Here is a 27,750-nt window from a genome sequence, read left to right as displayed (position 1 = left end):
ACCTACAAAAGTGGACGAGGTTTCAGATGTGATGCCATTCCAGAAGAATTACCCCAAATACTGCCACTCTACCAATAGTCTTAGACTATTTACTGTCTCTTAAGAAATCAGGAGACTCTGTTAGTTCACTAAAGGTACACTTAGCGACAATAGTAACTTTTCACCAACAAATAGAACGGTACTCAGTTTTCTTGCACCCAACTATGAAGAGGTTCCTTAAAAGCATAGCGAACCTCTGTCCCCAACCCAGACATTCTACCCACAATGGGACCTGAATTTAGTATTTAAAGGACTGACGAGACAGCCCTTTGAAACCTGTGGCCACTTGTTCACTAACTCACCTTTCAATGAAGATGGCATTTCTGATTGCTATTAGCTCAGCAAGGAGGATAGGGGAGACAACAGCCCTGATGGTGCATTCTCCCTTTTCAGTGTACTTTCCTGACAAAGTCACACTCAGACCACACCTAAGGTTCACCACCAAAGTGACTTCCCCATTTCACATGAATCAATTCATTTACATCCCAACCTTTTACCCCAAACCACACCAGAATAATAGGGAAGCTGTTCTACATACTCTTGATGTAAGGAGAGCCTTGGCTTTCTATTTGGACAAGACAAAGGCTTTTAGGAAATCTCCTAGGCTCTTCCTTTCCATTGTAGATAGGTCTAAAAGCACAGCAGTTTCAGCTTAGAGACTTTCTAAATAAGTCTCGAACTGTATCACACTCTGTCACTAGATTCACAGTTTAGCATCTCCATCCGCACTCCACATACACTCTACAAGATCGATTTCCTCATCAGTCGCCTTCTTCTAGGGTGTCTGCTTTTAGATCCAGATATCATAGGTTCAGTCCCAGCAGGTGACCTGGCCAAGGGTATCACTACATAAAGATTTCTCCCTTCTCCCTGGAGCATCTAGTTTAGATGATTTCCCTCCCATTTTAAGTGATTTTATTGGAGCTATAGACGTGAGTCCAGGAGGAAAATGAGAAATTACTTGTCCTTAGGGAGTAACTAATAGCTTTTTTCCATGTTTTGTCAATTCCTGGGTCCACGATCCATTGATGACACTGAATATATTGCTGACTCCTCTCCCGACCTCTTCATTGCTCCCCTTGCTTCCAAGATTAGTTGGACAATTATAGGTGTTGCTGTTCAAAATAAATGTTCTTTCAGGGCAACACATATCATGGATGCTGTCCTAGCTGATATCACTATCTTTTTCAAGATGCCATTGCAGACACAATGGCTCCAGACTAAGTTGGAGGACTGCGGATGATGAATGTTTGTTTTACTCAAGAAATGGATTAGTTCATTTGGGATAATAACTTCTAAAATTGTCATGTCTTTGGATCCATTATTCTCACCCCTTACTTTCACCTAGAAGGTATCTGGATTGATTTCTGGTAGGCCAGAAGGTCACCATTTGTATTCCTGTAGTTCAGCCTTCACTGCTTAAAGTAAACAATCACTCATATAAAATCATAGAAATGTAGGGCTGGAAGGGACCTTGAGAATTCATCAAGTCCAGCCTTTTGCACTGTTCTTAAAAACCTCTAATGATGGGGATAGTAATAGTCTTTATCCACAGGGCTGTTTTCTATTGCAAAGTATTCCTTGTCTGGCTCCCCATTTTTTGGTCATGGAGATAGAAAATATTCCAGATATATCTAATCTTTCTTATTTCTTGGGATGGAGGGTGGGATTGGCATTTTTTGTACTGAGCATTGTTAGCAGTATCTTAAAATCTTTCCTCTGACTGGGCCTAATCTCACATAGCCTGATAATGATGACATTAAAGATTTTTCCGTTTGTTTCTTTGCACTTTCAAGCACTTAGGGTTGGATTTTTATCTTTAGACAAAGTGGATTCATGGTTCTTCCACCCCAATCTGACACTGAAGTCTCAAATTAGGTTAGAAGATGTCTTCGCATGTGCAGCCTCCTAATCCATGGAGGTTCATAGAATCATAGAATATCAGGGTTGGAAAGGACCTCAGGAGGTCATCTAGTCCAACCCTCTGCTCAAAGCAGGACCGATCCCTGACTAAATCATCCCAGCCAGGGCTTTGTCAAGCCTGACCTTAAAAACTTCTAGGGAAGGATGAATGCACTACAAGGTGGGTAGAAAGCTGGCTAGATTGTCGGGCTCAACGGGTAGTGATCAATGGCTCCATGTCTAGTTGGCAGCCGGTATCAAGTGGAGTGCCCCAAGGGTCGGTCCTGGGGCTGGTTTTGTTCAATATCTTCATAAATGATCTGGAGGATGGTGTGGATTGCACTCTCAGCAAATTTGCGGATGATACTAAACTGGGAGGAGTGGTAGATACGCTGGAGGGGAGGGATAGGATACAGAAGGACCTAGACAAATTGGAGGATTGGGCCAAAAGAAATCTGATGAGGTTCAATAAGGATAAGTGCAGGGTCCTGCACTTAGGACGGAAGAACCCAATGCACAGCTACAGACTAGGGACCGAATGGCTAGGCAGCAGTTCTGCGGAAAAGGACCTAGGGGTGACAGTGGACGAGAAGCTGGATATGAGTCAGCAGTGTGCCCTTGTTGCCAAGAAGGCCAATGGCATTTTGGGATGTATAAGTAGGGGCATAGCGAGCAGATCGAGGGACGTGATCGTTCCCCTCTATTCGACATTGGTGAGGCCTCATCTGGAGTACTGTGTCCAGTTTTGGGCCCCACACTTCAAGAAGGATGTGGATAAATTGGAGAGAGTCCAGCGAAGGGCAACAAAAATGTTTAGGGGTCTGGAACACATGAGTTATGAGGAGAGGCTGAGGGAGCTGGGATTGTTTAGCCTGCAGAAGAGAAGAATGAGGGGGGATTTGATAGCTGTTTTCAACTACCTGAAAGGGGGTTCCAAAGAGGATGAAACACTGGAATGCGTTACCTAGGGAGGTGGTAGAATCTCCTTCCTTAGAGGTTTTTAAGGTCAGGCTTGACAAAGCCCTGGCTGGGATGATTTAACTGGGAATTGGTCCTGCTTTGAGCAGGGGGTTGGACTAGATGACCTTCTGGGGTCCCTTCCAACCCTTATATTCTATGATTCTATGATTCTATAAGGAGATCCCACCACCTCCCTAGGTAACGCATTCCAGTGTTTCACCACCCTCATAGTGAACAGGTTTTTCCTAATATCCAATCTAAACCTCCCCCACTGCAACTTGAGACCATTACTCCTTGTTCTGTCATCTGCTACCACAGAGAACAGTCTAGAGCCATCCTCTTTGGACCCCCCTTTCAGGTACTTGAAAGCAGCTATCAAATCCCCCCTCATTCTTCTCTTCTGCAGGCTAAACATCCCCAGTTCCCTCAGCCTCTCCTCATAAGTCATGTGTTCCAGTCCCCTAATCATTTTTGTTGCCCTCCGCTGGACTCTTTCCAATTTTTCCACATCCTTCGTGTAGTGTGGGGCCCAAAACTGGACACAGAACTCCAGATGAGGCCTCACCAATGTTGAATGGAGGGGAACGATCACGTCCCTCGATCTGCTTGCAATGCCCCTACTTATACATCCCAAAATGCCATTGGCCTTCTTGGCAACAAGGGCACACTGTTGACTCATATCCAACTTCTCGTCCACTGTAACCTCTAGGTCCTTTTCTGCAGAACTGCTGCCTAGCCATTCGGTCCCTAGTCTGTAGCGGTGCATTGGAGTCTTCCGTCCTAAGTGCAGGACTCTGCACTTGTCCTTGTTGAAACTCATCAGATTTCTTTTGGCCCAATCCTCCAATTTGTCTAGGGCCCTCTGTATCCTATCCCTACCCTCCAGCGTATCTACCACTCCTCCCAGTTTAGTGTCATCTGCAAACTTGCTGAGAGTGCAATCTACACCATCCTCCAGATCATTTATGAAGATATTGAACAAAACCAGCCCCAGGACCGACCCCTGGGGCACTCCACTTGACACTGGCTGCCAACTAGACATGGAGCCATTGATCACTACCCGTTGAGCCCGACAATCCAGGCAGCTTTCTATCCACCTTATAGTCCATTCATCCAGCCCATACTTCTTTAACTTGCTGGAAAGAATACTGTGGGAGACCATGTCAAAAGCTTTGCTAAAGTCAAGGAACAACACGTCCACTGCTTTCCCTTCATCCACAGAACCAGTTATCTCGTCATAGAAGGCAATTAGATTAGTCAGGCATGACTTGTCCTTGGTGAATCCATGCTGACTGTTCCTGATCACGTTCCTCTCCTCTAAGTGCTTCAGAATTGCTTCCTTCAGAACCTGCTCCATGATTTTTCCAGGGACTGAGGTGAGGCTGACTGGCCTGTAGTTTCCAGGATCCTCTTCTTTCCCTTTTTTAAAGATGGGCACTATATTAGCCTTTTTCTAGTCATCTGGGACCTCCCCCGATCGCCATGAGTTTTCAAAGATAATGGCCAATGGCTCTGCAATCACATCCGCCAACTCCTTAAGCACTCTCGGATGCAGCGCATCCAGCCCCATGGACTTGTGCTCGTCCAGCTTTTCTAAATAGTCCCAAACCACTTCTTTCTCCACAGAGAGCTGGTCACCTTCTCCCCATGCTGTGCTGCTCAGTGCAGTAGTCTGGGAGCTGACCTTGTTCGTGAAGACAGAGGCAAAAAAAGCATTGAGTACATTAGCTTTTTCCACATCCTCTGTCACTAGGTTGCCTCCCTCATTCAGTAAGGGGCCCACGCTTTCCTTGACTTTCTTCTTGTTGCTAACATACCTGAAGAAACCCTTCTTGTTACTCTTAACATCTCTTGCTAGCTGCAACTCCAAGTGTGATTTGGCCTTCCTGATTTCACTCCTGCAAGCCCAAGCAATATTTTTATACTCATCGCTGGTCATTTGTCCAATCTTCCACTCTTTGTAAGCTTCTTTTTTGTATTGAAGAGCAGCAAGGATTTCACTGTTAAGCTAAGCTGGTCGCCTGCCATATTTACTATTCTTTCTACACATCGGGATGGTTTGTCCCTGTAACCTCAATAAGGATTCTTTAAAATACAGCCAGCTCTCCTGGACTCCTTTCCCCCTCATGTTATTCTCCCAGGGGATCTTGCCCATCAGTTGTCTGAGGGAGTCAAAGTCTGCTTTTCTGAAGTCCAGGATCCGTATTCTGCTGCTCTCTTTTCTTCCTGTGTTAGGATCCTGAACTCGACCATTTCATGGTCACTGCCTCCTAGATTCCCATCCACTTTTGCTTCCCCAACTAATTCTTCCTGGTTTGTGAGCAGCAGGTCAAGAAGAGCTCTGCTCCTAGTTGGTTCCTCCAGCACTTGCACCAGGAAATTGTCCCCTACATTTTCCAAAAATGTTGGATGTGCGGTCTCTGCTAGTCTTTTTCTTTTTCACTTCTTTGTATAGTCTAGTCTAGTTCTCAGTTACAGATGGAAGATTTTTTTATTTGCAATTTGATGTTTATATGGGCTCTCAAATAGGTAAACTCTGAAATTCTGGGGTAATCTCCCCCTCATATGATGGTGACTCTTTAAAATCCACTGCCTCCTCTTTTAAATCCTTTTATTCTTGGTCCTCTGCTTCAATTCCTGTCCGGATGTAGCTGTGGCTTCAAGAATCACAGATAGTGTGTTCCATTTAATAAGCCTAATATGTTTTTTCTGAAATCAAGTTGCTAACATGTTCAATTTTGCCTTACACTTGGAGAAAGTGGAAATGGCTAACATAAAAATAATAAAAAAATGAGCATATACTAATGAGGGAATAAGTAAAATGATTAAGCTATTTTTAAAAAAAATTAATGACTGTGACTTAAGTTTTTCTGAAATAGACAACAGTTCTTTAAGATTATCCGTCACTGACAATCCCAAGAGATTGTGTTACAAACCTAAATATTTTAAATATGACCACTTACCCCTAAATATATGCGGGGTGGCGGGTGTTTTGTTTTCATGCTCTATAATATAGTAAAATCCTCCCAAACAAGGGCTATAAATATCAGGAGCTGAGCTGGGTGAGCAATTCACATGTGAACATGTACATGAAATAAGCATGCACGTGCACAATACTCTATTCCTCCTCCTCCTTTGTGCCTCTGGTTTGTGAGCAAGCAGGAAATAGAAACTGATGCGAATCTTGTTCTCTACATACTTCAGAGCACAGGAGTCTAATCAAGTTCAGTTCTGTGCTTCGCTGATTGAAATGGAGCCAAAAGAAAGAGTGCTCTTCTCACATGCCCACTAATGGTCCAACCAAAACCTGCATCTTTAGTTTGTGTGTTGCTGTTGATTTTGTAGATATGGTAGCTTTTTCTGTATCAAGGAATATATTTTAAAAGGGTGATGGAGGGTAAAATTTTTCAAGATGTGACAACTTTGACAACTATCCCTTAAAAAATATCTAAAGAAAGTATTGGAGGGCTTGAGTTTTGGTAATAGGATGATGAGACTTTCATCATTAATGTTGGGTCAAATCCAATCCATGTCAAATGGTACTGTACTTTTCTCTGCAATTTAATCAAAGGTTCCTAGGATTGAATGGGCATGGATACTGAACTATATTCACTCCTACACATGGTCCTGCCAAGACACCAGTGAAGCATGTTGGCAGGGAGTCAGGGAAGCTTACATTGCCACTACTAGGGCGTCAGTCCAACACCTTCGAGTGCTTGAACATGTTTATTCCAGTGTAGGCATGTGCATGCCTTGAGCACAGTCGCCAGAAATTTTTCCTCTAGTGGTATCTGTTGGGTCAGCTCTGTCGCCCTCCAGTGCCATGCACTCATAGTGCCACTCTAAAGGACCCTGCTGACCCTGCACCTCCTCAGTCCCTTCTTACCACCCATGATGATCTCTGGAACTGCTCTCTTTGCTTCGGCAAACTTTCCCAGTGGTTTTCACTGTTTTTTGTGGTGTATGTAGTTAAAATAGTTATAGTTAGTCAGTTTTAGTCTATAAGGGCAGACCTTTTCTCCTTCAGTTGGCGAAGTTCATCCACTCCCTGGTCATGGGGCATGCCTCAGTCACCAGGCTTCAAGCCCTGTGCCTCCTGTGGCAAGTCAAAGCCCTTGAGAAACCAGCAGTTGAGATGTCTCAAGTGCTTGGCAGAGATTGACTGAAAGGACCAGTGCCAGATCTGTAAAGACTTCAAACCTTTCACAGAAAAAGGATCGAGAGGCGAGATTGAATGTTCCTTCTTATGGAGGCAGCTCTGAGATCCACTTCGGAACCAAGTTGCTTGGACTTGGCACTGAGTAACTCGGTGTTCATGCGGAGTGCTCCTACCACTGTGCGAGAATCTTGGCACCATTCCCCATCCCTGTTTCCTAAAAAGAAGCACAAGAGGCAGCTGGCTGAGAGGGTTCAATCCCTGTCACTGAAGTCGGCCAGGCATGGGGACTGGGATAGAGTGAGAACTGTGTCAGGCCACTCTTCTACCTCGGCACCGCAACAGCTGGCCCTGCTGACTCTGGCTCCAGAGGTTCCATCTTCAGGCAGGCAGTGTAGTACCAGTATGTTTACGAGGCCGTCAACTCTGGAGGCGTTCACAGCAGCCAGGGACCTGTTCTTGTTGCCAGTGCCTATATCTCCAGCAGTGCAGGAGTTGGCACCACCGGTACAGTCAGACAGGGAACCATCTTCCAGCCTCTTCCCAGTATCAGGACCAGCGCAGACTTCACCATCACAGCACTGATCTCCGGCAACAATGGGGTCCACAGCTCCCTGGTCACCTTGCCCAGACCCTATGTCTTCAGAGTCAGAAGTGGGGTCACACTCCTCTCACCCTCGCAGCCACCCACGCTACTCCCCAAGGCACTTCTACCCCACCATACCAAACACAGGGGTACCACCGAGTGCTTGCCCCTCTCATTCTTCGGTGCCAGTGCCAATGCAATGGCCCTTTTGGAACCCATACAGGTCCCCGTCCGTCCCGTCCCCCCGCACAGGGTCCTTTCTCAAGGCACTCCTATTTGGTGGCTTCCATAGAGCACCACCAATGCCTCGATGGGAGACTCCCCATCTGGACTCCAGTACCGAGCTTCAAGAAGAGGGCCCGCGAGTTCCAGACAATATGGAAGAAGGGGTGGAGGGTCCTCAACCAATGCTGGCTTCCTCCTCCTCCTCCCTGAATGAGACAGTATTGGCAGCTGGCGTGTCTTCTCCCCAAGATGACCACAAGGCTCTCCAGGATTTGTTAAAGCAGGTGGCCTTGAATTTGGACATCCAGGTAGAGGTGGTCACAGAGTCCTCTTATAGCCTGCTGGACATCTTGACAGCGGAGGGCCCCTCAAGGGTGGCCCTGCCACTCAATGAGGCTATCATGGACCTTGTTACAGTTCTGTGGCAGACCCACTGCTTCCCTTCCCCCTATGTCAAAACATAGGAAGCAGAAATATTATTTGCGAGTCCAAATTTGCAAGTTCTTATACTTGTATCCCCCTCCACGGTCCCCTGTAGTATCGTCCACCAATTAAAGAGATCACCAAGGGCAATTGGAGGCACTGTCTAAGACAAAAGACTCCAAAAAGTTGGACTTATTTGTCAGAAAGATCTACTTTACTGGAGGGATGCAACTGAAAATAGCAAACCAGCAGGCACTGCTGGGTCACTATGACTTTAATATGTGGGGTGTCATACACAAGTTTAAAGATCTGTTCCCTTAAGAAGCTAGCCAGGTGTTCTCCTCGCTGGTTAACAAAGGGAAAACCATAGCGAGGGCCTCCTTGCAGGCAGCCCTGAATGCAACTGATTCCGTGGCCAGATCCATGGTCTCGATGGTAACCATGCAAAGGAGCTCTTGGTTACAGTTTTCCAGTCTTCCTCAAGACGTCCAGCAAGCCCTCCAGGATCTCCCCTTTGAAGGATCCTCGCTCTTCTCTGAGCAGACCAATGCTTTGCCCCACTGGCCTGTCAAGACCCGTAGAGGAGAAGGAGCAGGAGGTTTGAGCGTAGGCCTCCTCCACCAGCTTCCGCCTCGGGGCTGACGTGCTGCTCCCAGGCACTCAGGGAGCTTGAAGCTCTCCTTTTGATGGGATGCTCGAGGTTGCCATCCCACTCCCTGTTATATTGAATCCAGTTGTCCCTCTGTTTTTGGAACCCCTGTCCCAATTTATCAATGCCTGGGCCCCTATCACTCGGACCTCTGGGTGCTGAGCATGGTGGAAGTAGAATACACTCTCCAGTTTCTTTCTACCCACCCTTCCCATTCCCCTCCCCATCCCTCTTCAGGGACCCTTCTCATGAGCAATTCTTGGTCCAAGAAGTCCAATCCCTCCTTTGGATGGGAGCTGTGGAAGAGGTTCAGCAAAACTTGAGAGGAAAGGGGGGGTTCTACTCCCATTATTTCCTAATTCTGAAAGCCAAGGGTGGTCTCAGACCTACTATAAACCTGCACCGCCTCAACAACTACCTCAAGAATCTAAAGTTCTGCATGATCTCTCTGGCCTCCATCATTCCCTGTCTGGATCCTAGGGATTGGTCTCGATGGTAACCATGCGCATGTCTTCACCAAAGGCATGGCGGTGGTAACGGCCTTCCTGAGGAGACAGGGAGTGCACGTCTTCCCATATCTCAACAACTGGTTAGTCAAAGGCCAGTCCAGGGCTCAGGTGGAATGTAGAATCCACCTCATCCAGTCAACTTTCCAGGCATTAGACCTGCTAATAAACATGCAAAAGTTTATCCTCGTCCCAGTGCAGAGGATACAGTTCATTGGAGCAGTACTCAGTTCCACTCAGGCCAGAGCCTTCCTCCCAGGAGACTCATTTCATGCGATCACAATCCTGATAAGGTCCCTCAAGGCCCACCCACTTACAACAGTGTGGAGCTGTCTGAGACTCCTGGGCCTCATGCAACATGTGAGGCTACGCGTCAGACCTCTTCAGGCGTGGCTGGCCACAGTGTTCTCACCCATCTGTCACCATCTGGACTCGATTCTCTCCATACATCTTCAGGTCCTCATTTCCCAGGATTAGTGGCTGGACCATCACACGATTTGTGAGAGAGTACCCTTTTCGCGGCCCCAACCTTCAATGTCGGTGGTTTTGGACACATTGGTGCTGGGCTGGGGAGCCCACTTAGCGCCTCTCAGGACTCAAGGCCTTTAGTCTCCAGAAGAACGCTCTCTCATTATCCTTCCTGTCTCACATTGTGAACAAAGACATAATGGCTGTCCGGGACAATATGACTGCCATGTTTTACATCAAGAGACTGGGTGGGGCACGTTCTTTCCTGCTGTCCCAGGAAGCAGTTAATCTGTGGGAGTTCTGCATAGCACATTCAATCCATCTCAAGGCTTCTCCCTCCTGGGAGTGCAGAACCAACTGGCATTTCACCTTAGCCGGTCTTTCTCCATTCACCACAAGTAGTCCCTTTGGACAGATATCACAAGGGACATTTTCCAACAGTGGGGGATTCCCCAGAGAGATCTGTTTGCTACCCAAATCAACAGGAAATGCCACCAGTTCTGTTCCCTGTGAGGCCACAGCCCAGGGTCTCTCACAGATGCTTTCTTGCTACTGTGGACAGATCACCTGTATTACGTGTTTCCTTCTATCCCACTAGTTCACAAGGTTCTGATGAAGATCAAGCAGGACTAGGTCATTCTCATAGCCCCAGCAATGCCCAGGTAACATTGGTTCGCCACCCTGTTAGGCCTCTCAGTGGAGGGCCCTGCTCCTGTTTCCTTTATATCCAGACCTGATCTCCAAGGACCATGATCTCCAAGAACCTCTGATGAGGTTCAATAAGGATAAGTGCAGGGTCCTGCACTTAGGACAGAGGAACCCAATGCACAGCTACAGACTAGGGACCGAATGGCTAGGCAGCAGTTCTGCGGAAAAGGACCTAGGGGTGACAGTGGACAAGAAGCTGGATATGAGTCAGCAGTGTGCCCTTGTTGCCAAGAAGGCCAATGGCATTTTGGGATGTATAAGTAGGGGCATAATGAGCAGATCGAGGGACGTGATCGTTCCCCTCTATCCGACATTGGTGAGGCCTCATCTGGAGTACTTTGTCCAGTTTTGAGCCCCACGCTACAAGAAGGATGTGGATAAATTGGAGAGAGTCCAGCGAAGGGCAACAAAAATGATTAGGGGTCTGGAACACATGACTTATGAGGAGAGGCTGAGGGAACTGGGATTGTTTAGTCTGCAGAAGAGAAGAATGAGGGGGGATTTGATAGCTGCTTTCAACTACCTGAGAGGTGGTTCCAGAGAGGATGGTTCTAGACTATTCTCAGTGGTAGAAGAGGACAGGACAAGGAGTAATGGTCTCAAGTTGCAGTGGGGGAGGTTTAGGTTGGATATTAGGAAAAACTTTTTCACTAGGAGGGTGGTGAAACACTGGAATGCATTACCTAGGGAGGTGATAGAATCTCCTTCCTTAGAAGTTTTTAAGGTCAGGCTTAACAAAGCCCTGGCTGGGATGATTTAATTGGGGATTGGTCCTGCTTTGAGCAGGGGGTTGGACTAGATGACCTCCTGAGGTCCCTTCCAACCCTGATATTCTATGATTCTATGGTCGGTTGCTCCATCCGAACCTCAGCTCTCTTCATCTGATGGCCTGGAAGCTCCATGGCTGAATCCTGAAGAGCAGGTTTGCTTGGAGCAGGTTCATCAGGTCCTGCTAGTTAGTGGGAAGCCCTCCACCAGGGCTACTTACTTTGCAAAATGGAAGCAGTTCTTCATCTGGTTTTCCCAGCATGGAATTCTACCCTTGAGTTCTTCATTGCAAGTTATATTGGAGTACCTGTTGCATCTGAAACAGCAAGGCTTGGCTATTTCTTCTGTCAAGGTCCACCTTGCATGATATCAGTCTCCCATCCCCCAGTCAACAGGCAGTCTGTCTTCTTTCATGTGGTAGTTATCCATTTCCTTAAAGACCTAGAGAGGTTATACCCTCAGGTTAAAGATCCCATTCTTCCCTGAGACCTAAACTCGCCTTATCAAAGCTTATGGGTCTTGGGTCACCTGCTTGAGCTGCTGGTGACATACTCATTAACTCACCTCTGCTGGAAGGTGGCCTTTTTAGTGGCCATCACTTCAGCCAGAAAGGTTTCAGAGATGTGTGGCTCACGTCAGAACCCCCATACACAGTTTTCTTCAAGGATAAGGTACAATTGTGTCCACTCCCTGCTTTTCTCCCAAAAGGGTTTTCGCACTTCCATTGCAGTCAAGCAATGTTCCTTCCAGTTTTCTTCCCAAAACCACATGAGAATAGGGAGGAGCAACAGCTACACTCTCTAGATGTTAGAAGGGCCCTAATGTTCTATATAGAATGGACTATGTTGTTTCATAGATCTACCCATCTGTTCATAGTGGTAGCAGAGAGGATCAAGGGATTCCCTATCTCCACTCAGAGAATCTCGTCCTGGATCATATCATGCATTTGCATGTGTTGTAAGTAGGTAGGAGTTCCGTCTCCAGCTAACCTGACTGCTCATTCCACAAGATCACAGGCCTGCTGAGCCACTTTCCTAGTGCAAATCCCTATTCAGGACATCTGCAGTGCGGCAACCTGGTCATCAGTGTATACGTTCTCAGCACACTATGCCATCACTAAGATTAAGATTTTGTCACAGGTATTTTTAGTAAAAGTCATGGATAGGTCTGACTGCAAAACCAGCAACAAACACAAATTCATGTAAGCTCACGACCTGTCCGTGACTTTTAGTAAAAATAGCCGGGGAGGGTGACTAATAGTGAGAGCCACATTGGGGGCTGACCACCAGCCGTTGCTCCGGCCTTGCTGCTGCTCCTGCGGTGGGGGGCTGACTGAGCCCGGATCGTGGCTCCAGCCCCAGGGGCCGCTGCTCTTGTACCAATGGCTGAGCCCCAGCCCCAGGGGCTACTGCTCCTGCAGTGTGGGCTGATCGCCAGCTACTACTCTGGCCCCAGCACTGCTCTTGGATGGGAGCTGACGGCTGCTCTAGTCCCGCCACTGCGGCAGGCTGAGTCAACCGAAGAAGTCCTGTTAAAGTCAAGTAATCCGTGATCTCTGTGACAGCCATCACCCAACAGGCTGTCAGCATGTCCATGAACTCTGAGCCTCTCTCCTTGTAACGGGGTCATGACTCACCACCACTGGCACCTCCGGCTGGTTGCTCCAGGAATTAGCTCTTGTCAGCTGCGGAGCACTCTCTGCGTGTGGTGTCTCGCCTGTTGTCTGCTCTGCTGATTTGGGAATCGCCTTGCTCCCTGCTCGGCGGTGTCTGCTTCAGGACATTGCCCTCTGGCAGTGCCCACTACTCCATTCTCACCCCCTTCCAGGGGGTGGGGGGTAACAACAGTCCTTCGGCTTGCACCTGCCTCAGTGGCCAAGCACAACCCCAAAGTCTAGCCCCTCACCTCAGGGCAAGTTGCAGTCTGTCTCGGCCAGACTCCTCTGTGGGCAGGTGCAGGGGAAGGGGGGGACCCAGGCCCATCCGCTACTTTAGGTCCCAACCCAGTGACTCTTTACCAGCAGCCTCTCTCTCCCCTCCTTCGCTCCCTTCTTGTCCATCTATCTTCCCTGGGCCACTCCCCCTTTGGCCCTGTGCACCTTCTCTACCTTTTTTTAGCAGGGGCTGCAGCCTGGCATGGAGCTCTCCTCTGCTCCCCTGAGACTGCCCAACACTGCTCTGTCCAAGGTGCTACGTCCTTAGCTCAGGAGCCAGTCCTCCTCCCTTGCTAGTCAGGGAGAGACTGCCCTCTCCTTTGCTAGGCAGCCCTTATTTAGGGCCCAGCCCAGCCCTGATAGGCTGCCTCTTCCTTTGCCCTGATTGTCTCTCCACAGGCCTTTGCTGATTGGAGGCTGGTCTGCGCAGCCTCTCTGGCCTGTTCCAGCCCTTTTTCCTATGGAGTGGGGCAGCCGCCACACTACACTCATATACAACTGCTTGCAAGTCACTTACATTGGAATGGACGTGTGCAAGCACTCGAAAAAGAAAAAACAGTTACTAACCTTCCGTAACTGTTGTTCTTCGAGATGTGTTTCACATGTCTATTCCAAGACCCACCCTCCTTCCTCTCTTAACGTAGTTAGCTGGAAAGAAGGAACTGAGGGGGTGCAGGGTTGGCAAGCCCTTTCTACTGGTGCTATGAGTGTGCAACACCAGAGGGTGCCAGAGCCGACCCAGCAGTTACCACAGGGGAAAAATTTCCGGCAACTAGGCTTGGGCCACACACACACCTACATTGGAATGGACATGTGCAATCCATCTCAAAGAACAACAGTTACAGAAGGTTAGTAACCATTTTTTTTCAATAGCACTATATTCACCCAGAATTTTAAAATATGTATGTCATTTAAAAAAAATAAGTCTCAAAGAATTTTTTTTCTTTCTTGAAATAGGAGATAATAAAAATATATATTTTTAAATGTCATTGAGTAGTAGGTACAAGCTTTTGGAGTCAAAGTTAGAGTCTACGTTAAAGAAGTCTCTAGAAATAAAAGAAGAAAAAATTGCGGCTTTGGAAGCTCGTTTAGAAGAGTCAACAAATTTAAACCAGCAGCTGCGCCAGGAACTTAAAACAGTAAGGAAAAAATGACATGACCATTTTTTTCCTCAGATTATAAAATTCTTGAACACCATTCTTATTTTCCAATTTTATTTGCAGTTTATAATGACATTCTTACAAAATTAAGTGCACTTGACAAAATAATTCACTTCTCTCTCAAAATACTTAAGCTTCAGAAGTAGTGCATTCTATATTACAAGACACAGGAAAGCTTGTCTGTAATTTTCTGAGCACTAAATTTTCAAAAACTCATGTTACATAAGAATTCAGATCTTTGTTCAGTAAAAATATTAGAATGGTGATTCATGATGGAGGTCTTGAATTTTTCGACAAGACTTGGTGTGTGTGAGGAACAGTGTTTAAAAAACAAATTATTTACTGAGTTTAGACCTTAAGACAACAGTTTTATGTCTTCAGCATTGCTAATTCTTGTGAATTTATCTCAAGAGCTACAGTTTTTACAGTACTTTCTGTTCAATGTCATGTACAGTGGTTTACAGTTGAAGAATTATGGGTGAACAATTGTTGCAATTGAAACTAGAGGCTGCATTTCCTTGACTTACTGATTAGTCCAGTGTCTCAGCTGCTTGCTCTGCACTTTTGTGCATGTACAGAATCCTGCAGAGTCCAACAAGGCAAGGAAAGCAGCAGGAGTCAGACTAGAGACACCAGCCAGTGGCAACTCCAAGACACGACCAATTCCCACAGGAAAGATGGTGATTAAAGAGGGTCACTTTGAGGAGGGGTATCCCTGTTCCCACCCATCTTCAGCTTGCATTTTTCTCCACATTGCTGCTGAAATAGTGTATATAGGTGATAGTGGGGAAGAGGACAGGAAGCAGTGCTCATTGAGGTAGGAGAAAATGCCAGAGAAGGGAGCCAAAAACAATACAATGCCCAGTGGAGAGGCAGAGGATGATGATTGGGGAAGGCCAGAAGTACTCAATGGAGAGGTGGTGGGAAACAGAATAGGGACCTGACAATAGTACCCAGAAACTGTCTGGAAGGGAAAGTGCATTTATTGGGGAGAGTTCAGAGAACCTTTGCCTCCATCAGTCAGGAAAAAGAAGAGGGGAGACCCTCTCAATTTCTGTTGCATTTTGTCTGTGTTTTCATCCAAAAATCCATACACAAGGGAGAGCAGAGGGTGATCTCTAAGACTTTATAAAAGAAATCCCAAAAGCAAACCAAAAAGGAATATTGATATTTTTACAGAAAGCATGATTTTCAAGCCAATCTCATGACTTCTTTTGGCTTGGATCATAATTTTTGAACTCACAGAGTTGGCAGGACTGTGTCTTGCAGATAAGAGTTAAAATAAGTGATAAGACAGGTTGTAACTAGGAGTTACATCATGGGCCAAGTCACAGAGCTTTGATTGTGGGTAAAAGAGAAAAATGCAGTTGAACTCAGGGCTTGATTTGGGGTACAAAGGATCCTCACTTCCCAAGAAATCTAGAATTTAGTGATAAAACTTTAAACATTTGGAATGGGATGGTCATCTATGAAATTTACCCATCTAGATTTTTACACTTGTATAATTAATTTGAAGTACAATTGAGTGCACAAAAGATACATATGTCAAACACGCTCTTCTGGCAGTTTCATGTTTTATATTTATATAGTATGTGTAAACTCCCACAGTTAAATTCACAATTATAAATATTGAAAATATTCATTGAGTTTCTTGTCCTGTGCAAATTACATTCACACATAGTTAAACAAAGAGTTTGGAGGTTATATTTTCAATTTTTGTAATTGTCTTAATTGATTTTAGGTGAAAAAAAACTATGAAGCCCTGAAGCAAAGACAAGAGGAGGAAAGGATGGTACAGAATTCTCCTCCAAGAACTGGTGAAGAAACCCAGTCTGTCAATAAATGGGAAAAGGAAAATCAGGAAACTACTAGAGAGCTATTGAAGGTTAAAGATAGATTAATAGAAGTAGAAAGAAATGTAAGTTGTTTTAATTTTACTTGTTTAATGTGACGTGAGAGTGAGGTGGCCAAAGTAAACACGTGAGTTAACAAACGTGGGTTTTCTAGCTCAGCCAGTAGAGGCTCATGCTTTTACTCCCAGGAGTGTCACATTACAAGTGATGGCCCCTGTGGAGATTTAATCGGGATAGACCCCTGACACTTAGGATGAACTTCCATGGCCAGGGTGAATGTGTAATCCACACTTACACAGTATGACTCTGTCCTTCTCTAGGGGTTGAACCACATAGCGCTTTATGGGTCTCCTACAGTCTTTGCATTGTCAGATCTGAATCTTTTAGCTCAAATAGCAGAGGCTTATAGTTTTAGAACCAGAGGTTCAAGGTTCAGTCTCTGCTGCTAATGACACATCTATGGGTGTCACATACAAACAGGGATTTGAGTGTAAGACAGTAATTGTACTAGCGCCATTTGAACGTCTAGTTTGGGGCCAGTTTTGAAAATGTGCCCTCCCTCCATCCCTGTATGAATATCTCAGGTTAGTGTGGCCACTACATTCATAAGCAAAAAACAGATAAATTAATAACAGTGGAAGCTGTATCTCACAATTGCTTCTCTCTTGTGATTTTAATGGAAACCCATAACTTCGTCTTACTTGTATTTAAAATAAATAATCTTCTTTTTAGGTAAACTAACCTAAAATATAAACAATGTCCTCTTGATATGCATGATTCTTCTATCTTTAACCTTTTTTTCTTTTTTAAGAATGCTACCCTGCAGGCAGAGAAACAAGCACTGAAAACTCAACTAAAGCAACTCGAGACCCAGAACAATAATCTACAAGCTCAGATTCTATCACTTCAGAGACAGACTGTTTCTTTACAGGAGCAAAATACAACCTTACAAACTCAGAATGCCAACCTGCAGGTTACATTTTATATTTTGCTTTTATCATCCGATTCAAAATAAAGGTAGATTTTTTTCAAGTCAGAGCTTTGCTATAAACTGTTTGGCACTAGCAATCACAATTTCAGTTGACATGGAAATCAAAGCACCTTGCACCATTTCTAGTTTGCACTAATAACAGTCAGTCATAAATTGCTACAACAAGATATTAACATCATACATTTATCATATTTAAAACCCTTGGAATTTATGCACAGGAACTAAGTGTACTTTGTCAGCCTCCTTCCACACCCTTTCTTTTACGTTCTTAACTTCTGACTTCTGGTGATGTAAGCAGTTAAAGCACCCTGAGAACTAATATTAGGTGAGATACTCTTTAATATTTTCTTAAATGAGTTAGAAGTAATGAAGTGTAAATTGACACATAATACCAAAAGAGGAAAGATTGTGAACACACTGAATGAAAATGTAGAGAAGTGGGCCAAAATTAATAGGAGATTTAATTCAGATAAGTGCAATGTAATTTGCTCAGAAAAAAATAAAGCCATATGCTTTGGTCCTGGGAGCTATGAAAACAAAATTAACATTCACAAAGATACCTTAAGGAAATCAAAGCTAAATTGCCATCCCTCTCAGGCTACCTATGTTTTCAAATACAGTTTCTCCAATAAATGAATTCCTCTTGCAAATGGATCTTATGTTTTTTAGGGCTCCAAGGATCAAACAGCTTTAGGGAGTACATACAAAGCTCTCAATTAACAAGATATTGTGAACAAATTGCTACCATTCTTAGAAAGGCCACTGCAGTTCTAATATCCCTCCAGACCCCCAGAAAGAAAAAGAATCTGAACAGAAGGGAAAAGGAATTTAATAACTAGGAAAAGTTCCTATTTGGTTTCACATTGAAACCATGTATCCTTTTCCATATCGTCTTGCAGGATATCATAAAAGATGACTGGGAGTTCACAGCTACATTGAAGAGTCTAGGAAAATAGGCCAAAAAGGACCACAACATACATCAGTTGAAATCTGACGTAGTTTCATTGCAGTGGCAGATTTGGCTTTATCCTCCTTGGTTGAAGGACACTCCCAGTGAATTGGATTTCTTCCATAAAGTCACCTGGACATAAGAATTAGACTTCTCCCTCCACAGGAATTATGAAGCTACATCAGCCACCATGAAAGCCTCAGCAGTTTCTGTTTGTTTTGCCTGGCCAATCCTGGTATAGATAGATTCTCTTGTAGACATTACACTCAGAACTAAGAAAGGATACAACCTAAGGGCCTCTCTCTGGAAAATCTCCCATGTGGCTGCCTTTGTTTTGGATCATCACTTGAAACCTTCATCCCTTGTTCTTAGTTAGAGCAATGGGATACCATGCACTCTCTTACAGGCACATGAAGTTCCATGGATCTCAACTAAACAACTTACAGTGGCTTCAAAATACTTACTGCCCAGAGGCAACCTCTTTAGAGAATCTATGGGAAAATAGGTGAATCATCAGAAATGACCAAGAGAGCCTTGACCCCTGCTATTATACATTACAGAAAGTAAAAGCCTTATTTTAAGCCTAACCAATCATTTCTGGTATTTTACACTAACAAACACAGCATATAGAGACAGCAGTTACACAAGAAGATATAATTAAACCAGAAAAGGCTGAAACAAGTTAATTCTCAGATCAGCTCTCAGCCTCCTCAGAACACACTGAATGACTTCCTTCCTATCCCTAGTCCAAAATGAACAGCAAATTGGTATCAGACTCCTTTAATTTGTGAATTGATGACTGCTGTTGACTTTGAACAAATAAGTTCTGGGCATAGTCCAGAGAAGATATACAATAGTAGTATTAGAAGCAGCATTTCCCCTCCTTGGATGACCTGATCAGGGTTCTATCCAGAGAGAAAGCAGAAGCAAATTACCTGAAATCCAAGCAGCTTCTGGAACATTATAGTTAGATAAAGAGAAGAAAAAATGTAATATCCCCAGTACATTTTCATCATTCTTTTGGTTATGAAGATAAACCCAATGAGGCACAAGGAGATCATCTCCAGAGAATAACAGAAAAAGATTAAGCGGTCTATAAAGGAAGTAAAAGTTGCTGAAGAAATGTCATTTTCTGCCCTACTAAACATGTTGGGATTGTTAGTATCTTCAATAAACAATCTGCAGTGTGCCAGGATACATACGAGAGCTCTCCAGCTCTGTTATCTTTTCCACATCCCATCCTACTCCAGCGTGTTGTGAAAATCAAAGTCATATGGATTGTATCTATCTCCTTCAGTTGGCTGATGAAAAAGGATTTAGCCTCAAAGAGGCAGTCAGCAAATGAGTTGGAACAGTAATTACAACAGACATCAGTCTAGGAGGTTGAAACTAGGAGGGTGCTTTCAGAAACTGACAATTCCGGGATCATGTCTGCAGAAGAGAGAGAGCATAGCATTGACTGGCTAGAGCTCAGAGTAGTCAGTTATGGTCTCAAAGCATTGACCCTCTCTTTAGGCAGTAGACATATGTTGGTTATGACCATACCATTTAAGAAAAAAGCTCTGCTCATGTTGACTTGAGAAGAACAAAACTTCTTGTTGCTGTGCATCGTGTACCTCAAGGGAAACTGAAAATGATAGATTGGCTCTGCAAACAAACATTAACTCAAGTGGAATAGAGTCCACACTCAGAAATATTCTCATCCCTGGTCCGTTTATTTGGCAGATCAGTGATGGACCTGTTTTCTTCCAGAAACAAGAAGGCATCTTGCTATTTCTGTAGGTGACTGAATCCAGAGGCTGAAACAACATAAACATTCAGAACTGGCCAAGTTCTTGTCTCTATGCCTTCTCCTTTTCTGCAGCCCAGTGTCTCCCATAATTCTGATATAGGCTCTTGCCCTCCAGTGTGCGGTTTCTGGTTCAAAGCTACAGCACAGCCTATGCTATCCATGCCTCCTTCTCGTGCTTGCTGCCAGATCTTCTGACTCCACGGCAGCGGTCAAGTGGTGGTTTGCTTCACTCCCATGCTTTTTTTTAAAAAAAAATTATTTTTAGCCATTTTTCAGGCAGTTAAAGCCTTTTTATTTGCTTTCAAACCTTCTCACCACTTCCTGGTTCAGGTTCTGAGCAGTGTGGTGGCAACAACCATATGAAATCTCCGCTGCGGTGCCTTCCTGCCAAGCTGCTGTGCCCCCTTTGAGGCCTGGCAGAACAACCGTTCAAGCACTGGGCAAAATCCAAAAGGTGCTCCGTATATGAGATACGTTTCTCAGGCTCAGCATAAGGTAAAAATTGCCAAGCCTGCATGCAGCTGACCATATTTCTGCTAGGACACAGGGCTCTGAGTCAGACAAGTTGGAGCCTCTCTACCCACCCCCCGAAGTAGCTGCAACTATACAGAAAAACCTGACCAAGAGACACAGAGTAGGCTCTGAGGACTAGGAGAACTTCATCCAAATGAAATGACTCAGGGTACGTCCAGGGCAACAAAGGACCATAAAGATGAGAGCTTTCTGGGCTACTGGTTCCCCCCACAAGTCCTGAAGTGGGTCTTAGATTCCCTGTGGAGAGAAGCAGGAGAACTACACAGCTCTTTCCTCGCACTGTGAATCAGGCAATTCTCATGATACTCTGGGGTAAATCCTCCCAAAATGGCAAAAGCAAATGTGTCCTTTGCAAGGCAGTGATTATTATTGTTAATGAACAAGTGAGGTGAAAAGCAGGAGTTAAACGTCTTCTCCTATGCCTTCTCCCCCTTAGGGAGTGTTTATCTTCACAGAATCTCTCTCTCAGTGCTCTGTACCATACTTACCACCCCTTCCCCAACTTGCAGCATGTCTGGGCATGATGAGAAGCCTGTGCCTCCTGTGCAGCCTTGCCTCAGGCTGCAGCCTAATGGAAATTGTGCCAGTGTGGATTTCAGCCCAAGGACTATCGATGTGCCAGGGAAAGGGGCTAAAATTTGAGACAGCAGCTGACAGTCTGTCTCTCTATCCCTCCCCTGCTCCACAGGCTGGCTGCACATCAAAGTCTAGAGCACTTCAGGCAGTCTGTGGCCAGAACAGAGGCTCTTGAGAAATCCACTCCCCATGAAGCTGCACCTTCTTGGGATTACAGAGGGGTAAGTGAGAAATCCCTTCCCATGTTCAAAATGATCTTGATTTCCTGAGTAAAGCTCCAAATGGTTCTAGGTTCCTTGTACAGCACTTACTTGGGTGCTCACCAGCCGGGGGGAGCAGGCAGGGCACTTTCAGGCTCATGAGGACAACTCTCAACTATTTGCACATTTGAGGTATGTGTACCAGTACCCCTCCTCTGTTGTCTGGTTCCCCAGACCAAGATGAATAGTATATTACCCTCTCCCCATCGTAAACATCCATGGAAGAAGTACCACACCTACCAAACAAACCCCACACCAACAATTTACATAGCTTTTTTAAGACAGGATGTCAGTGAGTGGGCTGTAAGGAATGTATAAATATTAATAACCTATCTTTCCTTCCAAACATAATTACGACACATTTTCCCATTGATGCCTCCTTTGAGGGCATCATTACATCCAAATAAGGTCAACTGATTAAACCGAATGTTAAACTAAAATGTTTATATCTATTTAGTCTATCTAATCTATCTATAAAACAAAGAAATTTCACAAAGTTTGGGAGCCTAAGGTTAGTGCAGCCAGAGTTCTACCAGTGAAAGATAGTCACACCTTCAGACCCCATAGACCATAAGAGTGATGATACACTACTCAGCAATTTCAAAGCCTCATCTATAGCTGTTCAGACCAAAAGCTTTTCATATCTTTAGTAGAAAGCTTACTTTGTTGTAAACAAGTGGCTCAACTTCTGGGGTATGATCCTTGATTCAAATGAGATGTCTTGGGTCCTGTCTTGGTAAAGCCCTTGATGTGATTTGTGATAAGCAATGGATTCTAATTTGGTGGCTACAAGGATGTCATGTTACATCCATGAATAGTCATTGTTCATCCTAAACTGATACTTTGTGCATCCAACCTTACAGGTGAAGAATTAGTGGGAAAAACATTAGAGAAATTAGTAACTGAGACTGAAGAGAGGCCTCAGCCCTGACTGTCAAAGTCTACAGCAATCCAGGTTCCTACTAATACAGGATACCCAAGAAAGGAGTCTGATACCTTGGCAAGGGGAAAATATCTGGAGCAGAAGTTTCTAAGGAAACCTAGATTAATTTTCCTTCAAACCAACAAAATTCTGAGCATAACAAAGACTCTTCCTTTTGATCCATCTTCTGCGCCTACAGTCTTAGGTGGTTGGTAGTGGTCACAGCAAGGCACAGTGGACCCTGGATTGCTTCCAAGTGCCTGACTTTGCAATAACACCAAGAAAAGCTCCCTGATTCCCTCAGCAAACATAGTTCACTGGGACTGGAGACAGACACTTCAGTGATGAAGATGAACCCATTGCTAGACAGATTCCAGAAGATCCAGTATCTGATATCCATGCTGAACAAATGCTGGAGGCCAAAAGCCTCTGTTCTGTCTAGCCACTGGGCCTTTTTGTCTCGCACATATGGGTCTCCCCATAGGTGAGGTCGCATATCAGGTGTCTCCGGTCTTTCTTCTGAGAGAATGGGACCATTGCCTGGAGCGAATGTAAGACCAGTTACTGGTTCCCGGTCAGGTACTAGCTTTCCTAAGATGATGGCTGGCCATAGAGAATGTCTTTAGGCGTCTTCCAATATGCCTTCCCGGTTTGCAGGTTCTCACAACAGACACTTTTCTGAGGGATGGGGAGCACTTCTGGGAGCCAGAATGACATAATGAATCTGGAGTTCTGGGAAAAAGAGCCTCAGCATCAAGCTCTTGAAGCTCACAGCTGTCAAACTAGCTCTACTGAGATTCCAGAGCTACCTGGAGGGCAAGAACGTCTTGTTCCAACCAGACAACACGACCACAGCTACATACATAAACAATCAAGGGGGAACAAGGAGTGTAGCACTACATGCAGAAGTGATGGAATGGGCAGACAAAACTCTCTGTTCTCTAAAGACAATACACGTAAAAGGAGAGCTGAACCAAAAGGCAGACTGAGAGCACTAAAGACTTATATCAGGCTTACAGAATCCACAAGGAGATTGGGCTTCCTGTTCATTTCCTTTGATCTTGAGCTGCTTAGGGCATCCAAACTATCTCTTACTAGATTAATTAGATTTACAGCTTTGAGGCAAACAAGCCATCTGGGGCGCACCTGTTCCAGAAGGAATCAAGGCACATTTACAAGGCCCATTGCAACCTCATGGGCCCAGAAAGCATGTGCTTCCACCACAGATATCTCTAGGGCAGCCACATTGCCGTCGGCCAACACCTCTATCAAGCATTATAAGGTGGACTTTCTGTCTCTACAGAGCACTCCTTGGACAGGAAGGTGCTGCAAGTGGTGGTCCAGACATAACCTTGCCATTTGAGCAGTTCAAAAAAGTGTGTCTTTCCTGTTTTTTATGTTCACTTTGTATCTCTCCCTTCTCCTGTTCACTGCTTGCCATATGAATCAGAATTGAGGGAGATGCTGGGCTGCAGAATGGAAAATTTCGAAGCTGATCATTTCCTTTCTGCTAGCAGTGTCTCCCACAGTTCTACCCAACCTGTATGGCTTCACCACTACAGGTCAGCATTTTATTTGGATAGTTGCTTCTTATGTAGTGGCCTGTTGTACATGGTTAATTGGTTGGTGCTGAAATTATTGTTACTAATCATTGTCTAGGAGTTTTTTTCACAGCTTGGAATGACTCATCAGGCAGCAAGCAGGCAAAGGGCTGTGCTGTAGCTTTAAACCACCTCCAGAAACTTCACACAGGAGAGGAATAGCCCATACATATCAGAATTGTGGGGATGCTGTTAGTAGAATGAAAATTATTGGGTACGAAATTTTCTATTTTGCAAATCCCAAGGACTATACAGAAAAAGGGTTGGGGGGAGGGGGAAGAAACAATGGTAATATTGATAGCCCCTTATAGGTGAAGGAGTACATGATGGTTCTCTGACCTGCTCAATCTAGCTTGTATACTTACTCTGCAGACTTACTCTGCAAAATATACTTACTCTGCAGACAAGTTATTGTCTCTGGGACCAACTCTGTATCCAGATCCGAACGGACAGAACCTAGCTGCTTGGATTTTGAAGGAAAGTATCTTAGAAAAAAGGTAACACAGGCAACAAATAAGACATACTCCAAAACTTGGCTAAGATTCAGGTATTGCTGCAGATGTCAAGCTGTCCCCCCTACATGAGCAGAAGTTAAACATATCTTAGAATTTCTCCAAGAAAGCCTCAATATGGGCTTCAAAGCCATCACTCTTTAAGGCCAAATATCCATATTAGCAAGTATTCTGTATTTGAAAGAAGAAAAATGTCTGTATATCTGAACATCAGATGCTTCTATGGGAAAGACTTTCTGATATGTTCTTCATACTGTCACAATCTAGCCCTTGCTGTACTAACTGCACCCTTTGGAACCTAGGAAGGAATTGTTAAATTCCATTTAAAACATGGGTGGCTGATTCATCTACCACAGAAGTCCCCTCAAAAGGATCTCAGTACTGTGTGTTCCTTTTGGACAGAGCAGGCCTTTGAATGTTAAGTTGGTTCTTCCTCAAATTAATTTCCATCTTCAATACATATCAAGAAATAGTCCTTCTGTGCTTCTACCCGAAGCCTTCCCACCCACGGGAGAGTTCTAATTCACACTTGATGTTTGCCATTACTTCAGGATATATACTAAGTGTACTAAACCCCTTATGAAGTCCAGGGATTAAACTGAGTATTTCAGAGGCATACAAAATTAAAGAGTCTTACACCTCTGTCAAACCTCAGGGCCCACGCCTTAAGGGCAATGATGCAATGGTGACTTTATGGGTAGAAAAATTGTATGCCTCCATGGGAAGATCTTCAAGGCAGCCACTTGTTCTTCAGTGCATCCTGTCTCCAAATTTTATAAATTGGACATCCATTCATCAGCTGCCATTATTTTTGGCAGAAGGGCGCTCTGCAGTGTAGTTTCTCAGTAAAAGAGAATGAACACAGTTTCACTTAGGTGCTATTGATTTAACTTTATTTCCATTTCCCCACTCTAGATGGACACTGTTGATTGAAATCCCATTGTAATGGATCTCTGGAATACAATGAAGAATAGAAAAAACATGCATGCTTACCTGAAAATTTCCTTTCTTCAAGTAATAGTCACAGTTCTGGCTCACCTGTTCAAAGGATTTCTAGTGATCAGATAGTGATAAACATTGGTATCCAAAACATTTTTTAATAGACCTGTCAACCTCACTGCTTAAAAGTCAGAAAGAATCTTTCTTCAGGAAAGCATTTAAGAAGAGGCATGAAGTTAAGCACACAATTAAATGCTTTCCTGAATAGAAATGAACTTAACCATATGCTTAAATGCTTTCCTGAATTGTGGCCATAATGACTTACCTAAGGATGTACCACTTGAAACTAAAATATACCATTTAAATTAAGTATCAGGTAAAATTATTACCCTTAACGTGCGTTAGATAATAGGATAACTTGGCTAATGAAGTTGTTGAAGTCACTGAAGTATTCATAAGTATATTAGATTTAAAAAAACATTTAATTAATTTTGAGGCCAGTCCTTCACTAGGGGGAGTTAGACTAGATTAAAGGACCTAAAGTCCTTTGTTACCTTAATAACTATAGTATGCTAATCCCCACTTTCATTGTTGATGATACTAAATTAAATGGAGTTTCCTTTATTTCTGATAACATTGTTTACAACTGCAGGTTGAAAATTCTACCCTTAATTCTCAAAGTACATCTCTTATGAATCAGAATGCACAACTGCTGATCCAACAGTCTGCCTTGGAAAATGAAAATGAATCTATACTCAAGGAACTAGAGGATCTGAAATCATTGTATGATTCACTGGTCAAAGATCATGAAAAACTGGAACATCTTCATGAACGTCAAGCTTCCGAATATGAATCTCTAATTGCCAAACATGGAAGCCTCAAGTCTGCACACAAAAATCTTGAGGTGGAACATAAGGACTTAGAAGATAGGTAAGCATAAATATGTAAGATGGATCTTGTGAGTAACATTAAAAATCTGCATTTCATAATAATACAAGAACATTGTTGTATAAATTAGGTTGAATAAAATGAATGTTTCTTAATCTGTCATTTAGATCTTAACTCCTTGAATAAATTTCTCCTTGTTCAAAATTGAAATTACATCCTTAGCTATTTTTATTAGTTCTAGAGGATATAATCAACATTTTTATATAATCTTGTTTACAGGTACAATCAGTTACTGAAACAAAAAGTGCAATTAGAGGAGTTGGAAAAAGTGCTCAAAGTAGAACAAGAGAAAATGTTGCAGCAAAGCAAAAAACATGAAACTGTAGCAGCAGAATACAAAAAACTTCGTGTCGAAAATGATAGGTAAATAAAAAATCTGATACTTTATTTAGATTTAAATATATTATTAAATGAAAAAGCCAACATTTGTACGGTATTAAGGCTGAGGTTTTAAACTTGATAAAAGTCAAGAAATTCAAACTTGCATTTCCCACAGCAACCATAATTTAAGTTAATTTGCTCATGTGTAATATTTTGTATTATTGCATATAGTATATGCCTTTGTATATAAAGTATATTATTGCATATGGTATGTCTCCTCTGCATGGGCCTGTAGTCCAAGTCACAGTCTAACCCTGTGAAATGAGGGGCTTTTTAATGATTTCCTCCCCAACTTAGTTGTTGTACAACCCTGGTAGAGCTCCCCCTAGTTGGATGCACATCAGTCTGCAGTGTTTTGAGCTGTACAAACTGGGTCTGTGTACCCTGAAGCTTCCCTTGATCTGAGTAGGTTTTAGGACTACACTTCCTATGCACAGACTGACTTTTACCTCTTCATGGAAATGAAGCCTCACTACCCAGTTTTCATAGGCTCCCTGGACCAGTACTGACCCACTTAGCCTCCCCAGTAACTTAAGCACACTCTTTCCAGAGCAACAACTTTAGAGGTGCTCTGAATTTACAATTCACCTCTTTGAGGACATGTGATAGTTATAAGCAAATAGACACACAGACTTTATGGGGTTCCTAAACACAATTGTTCTTTACTTTAGCTAGTACAAGAAATGTTCAGATCTATCCAAAATAATAAAAATACATACACGTTTCCCTGCCTCATTTTACTCATCACTCTTGAGCCTTCTTTGGGCTTAGGTCAGACTCCTGTAAAGAGTGAAGGATCCCACCTACTACACATGGCTTCTACTCCAAATAATGGAATGTCTCGCTCTCCTGTGCATCCAGTTTCCTTCTTTTTTTGGTCTGGTTCCACAGTTAAACAGGATCTAGTGTACTACTGTAAACCTCTGCTGTGCTTTTATTGTCCTTTACTTGAGACCAGATTTGGATCCTAACTATGGTTACTTGATCTAAAAACAAAGTTTCACTTAAA

The 27,750-nt window shown here is 43.9% G+C and overlaps 1 protein-coding gene across 9 annotated transcripts in view; it reads left to right on the top strand.

Annotated features, from left to right (window-relative positions):
- CCDC88A (coiled-coil domain containing 88A) overlaps positions 1-27,750 on the top strand; it is a 366,404-nt gene that overhangs the window by 278,606 nt on the left and 60,048 nt on the right. For all 9 annotated transcript variants that reach the window (XM_075127191.1, XM_048842828.2, XM_075127192.1 and 6 more), the window contains exons 17-21: positions 14,321-14,462; positions 16,225-16,401; positions 17,148-17,309; positions 26,065-26,342; positions 26,580-26,723. In XM_075127191.1, the coding sequence (XP_074983292.1) occupies positions 14,321-14,462; positions 16,225-16,401; positions 17,148-17,309; positions 26,065-26,342; positions 26,580-26,723 (903 nt within the window). The remainder of the gene's footprint in view (positions 1-14,320; positions 14,463-16,224; positions 16,402-17,147; positions 17,310-26,064; positions 26,343-26,579; positions 26,724-27,750) is intronic.

This window comes from Caretta caretta, chromosome 3, assembly GCF_965140235.1.
Source record: "Caretta caretta isolate rCarCar2 chromosome 3, rCarCar1.hap1, whole genome shotgun sequence".
Classification (NCBI taxonomy): domain Eukaryota; kingdom Metazoa; phylum Chordata; order Testudines; family Cheloniidae; genus Caretta; species Caretta caretta.
This window is presented reverse-complemented; position numbering and strand designations above follow the sequence as displayed.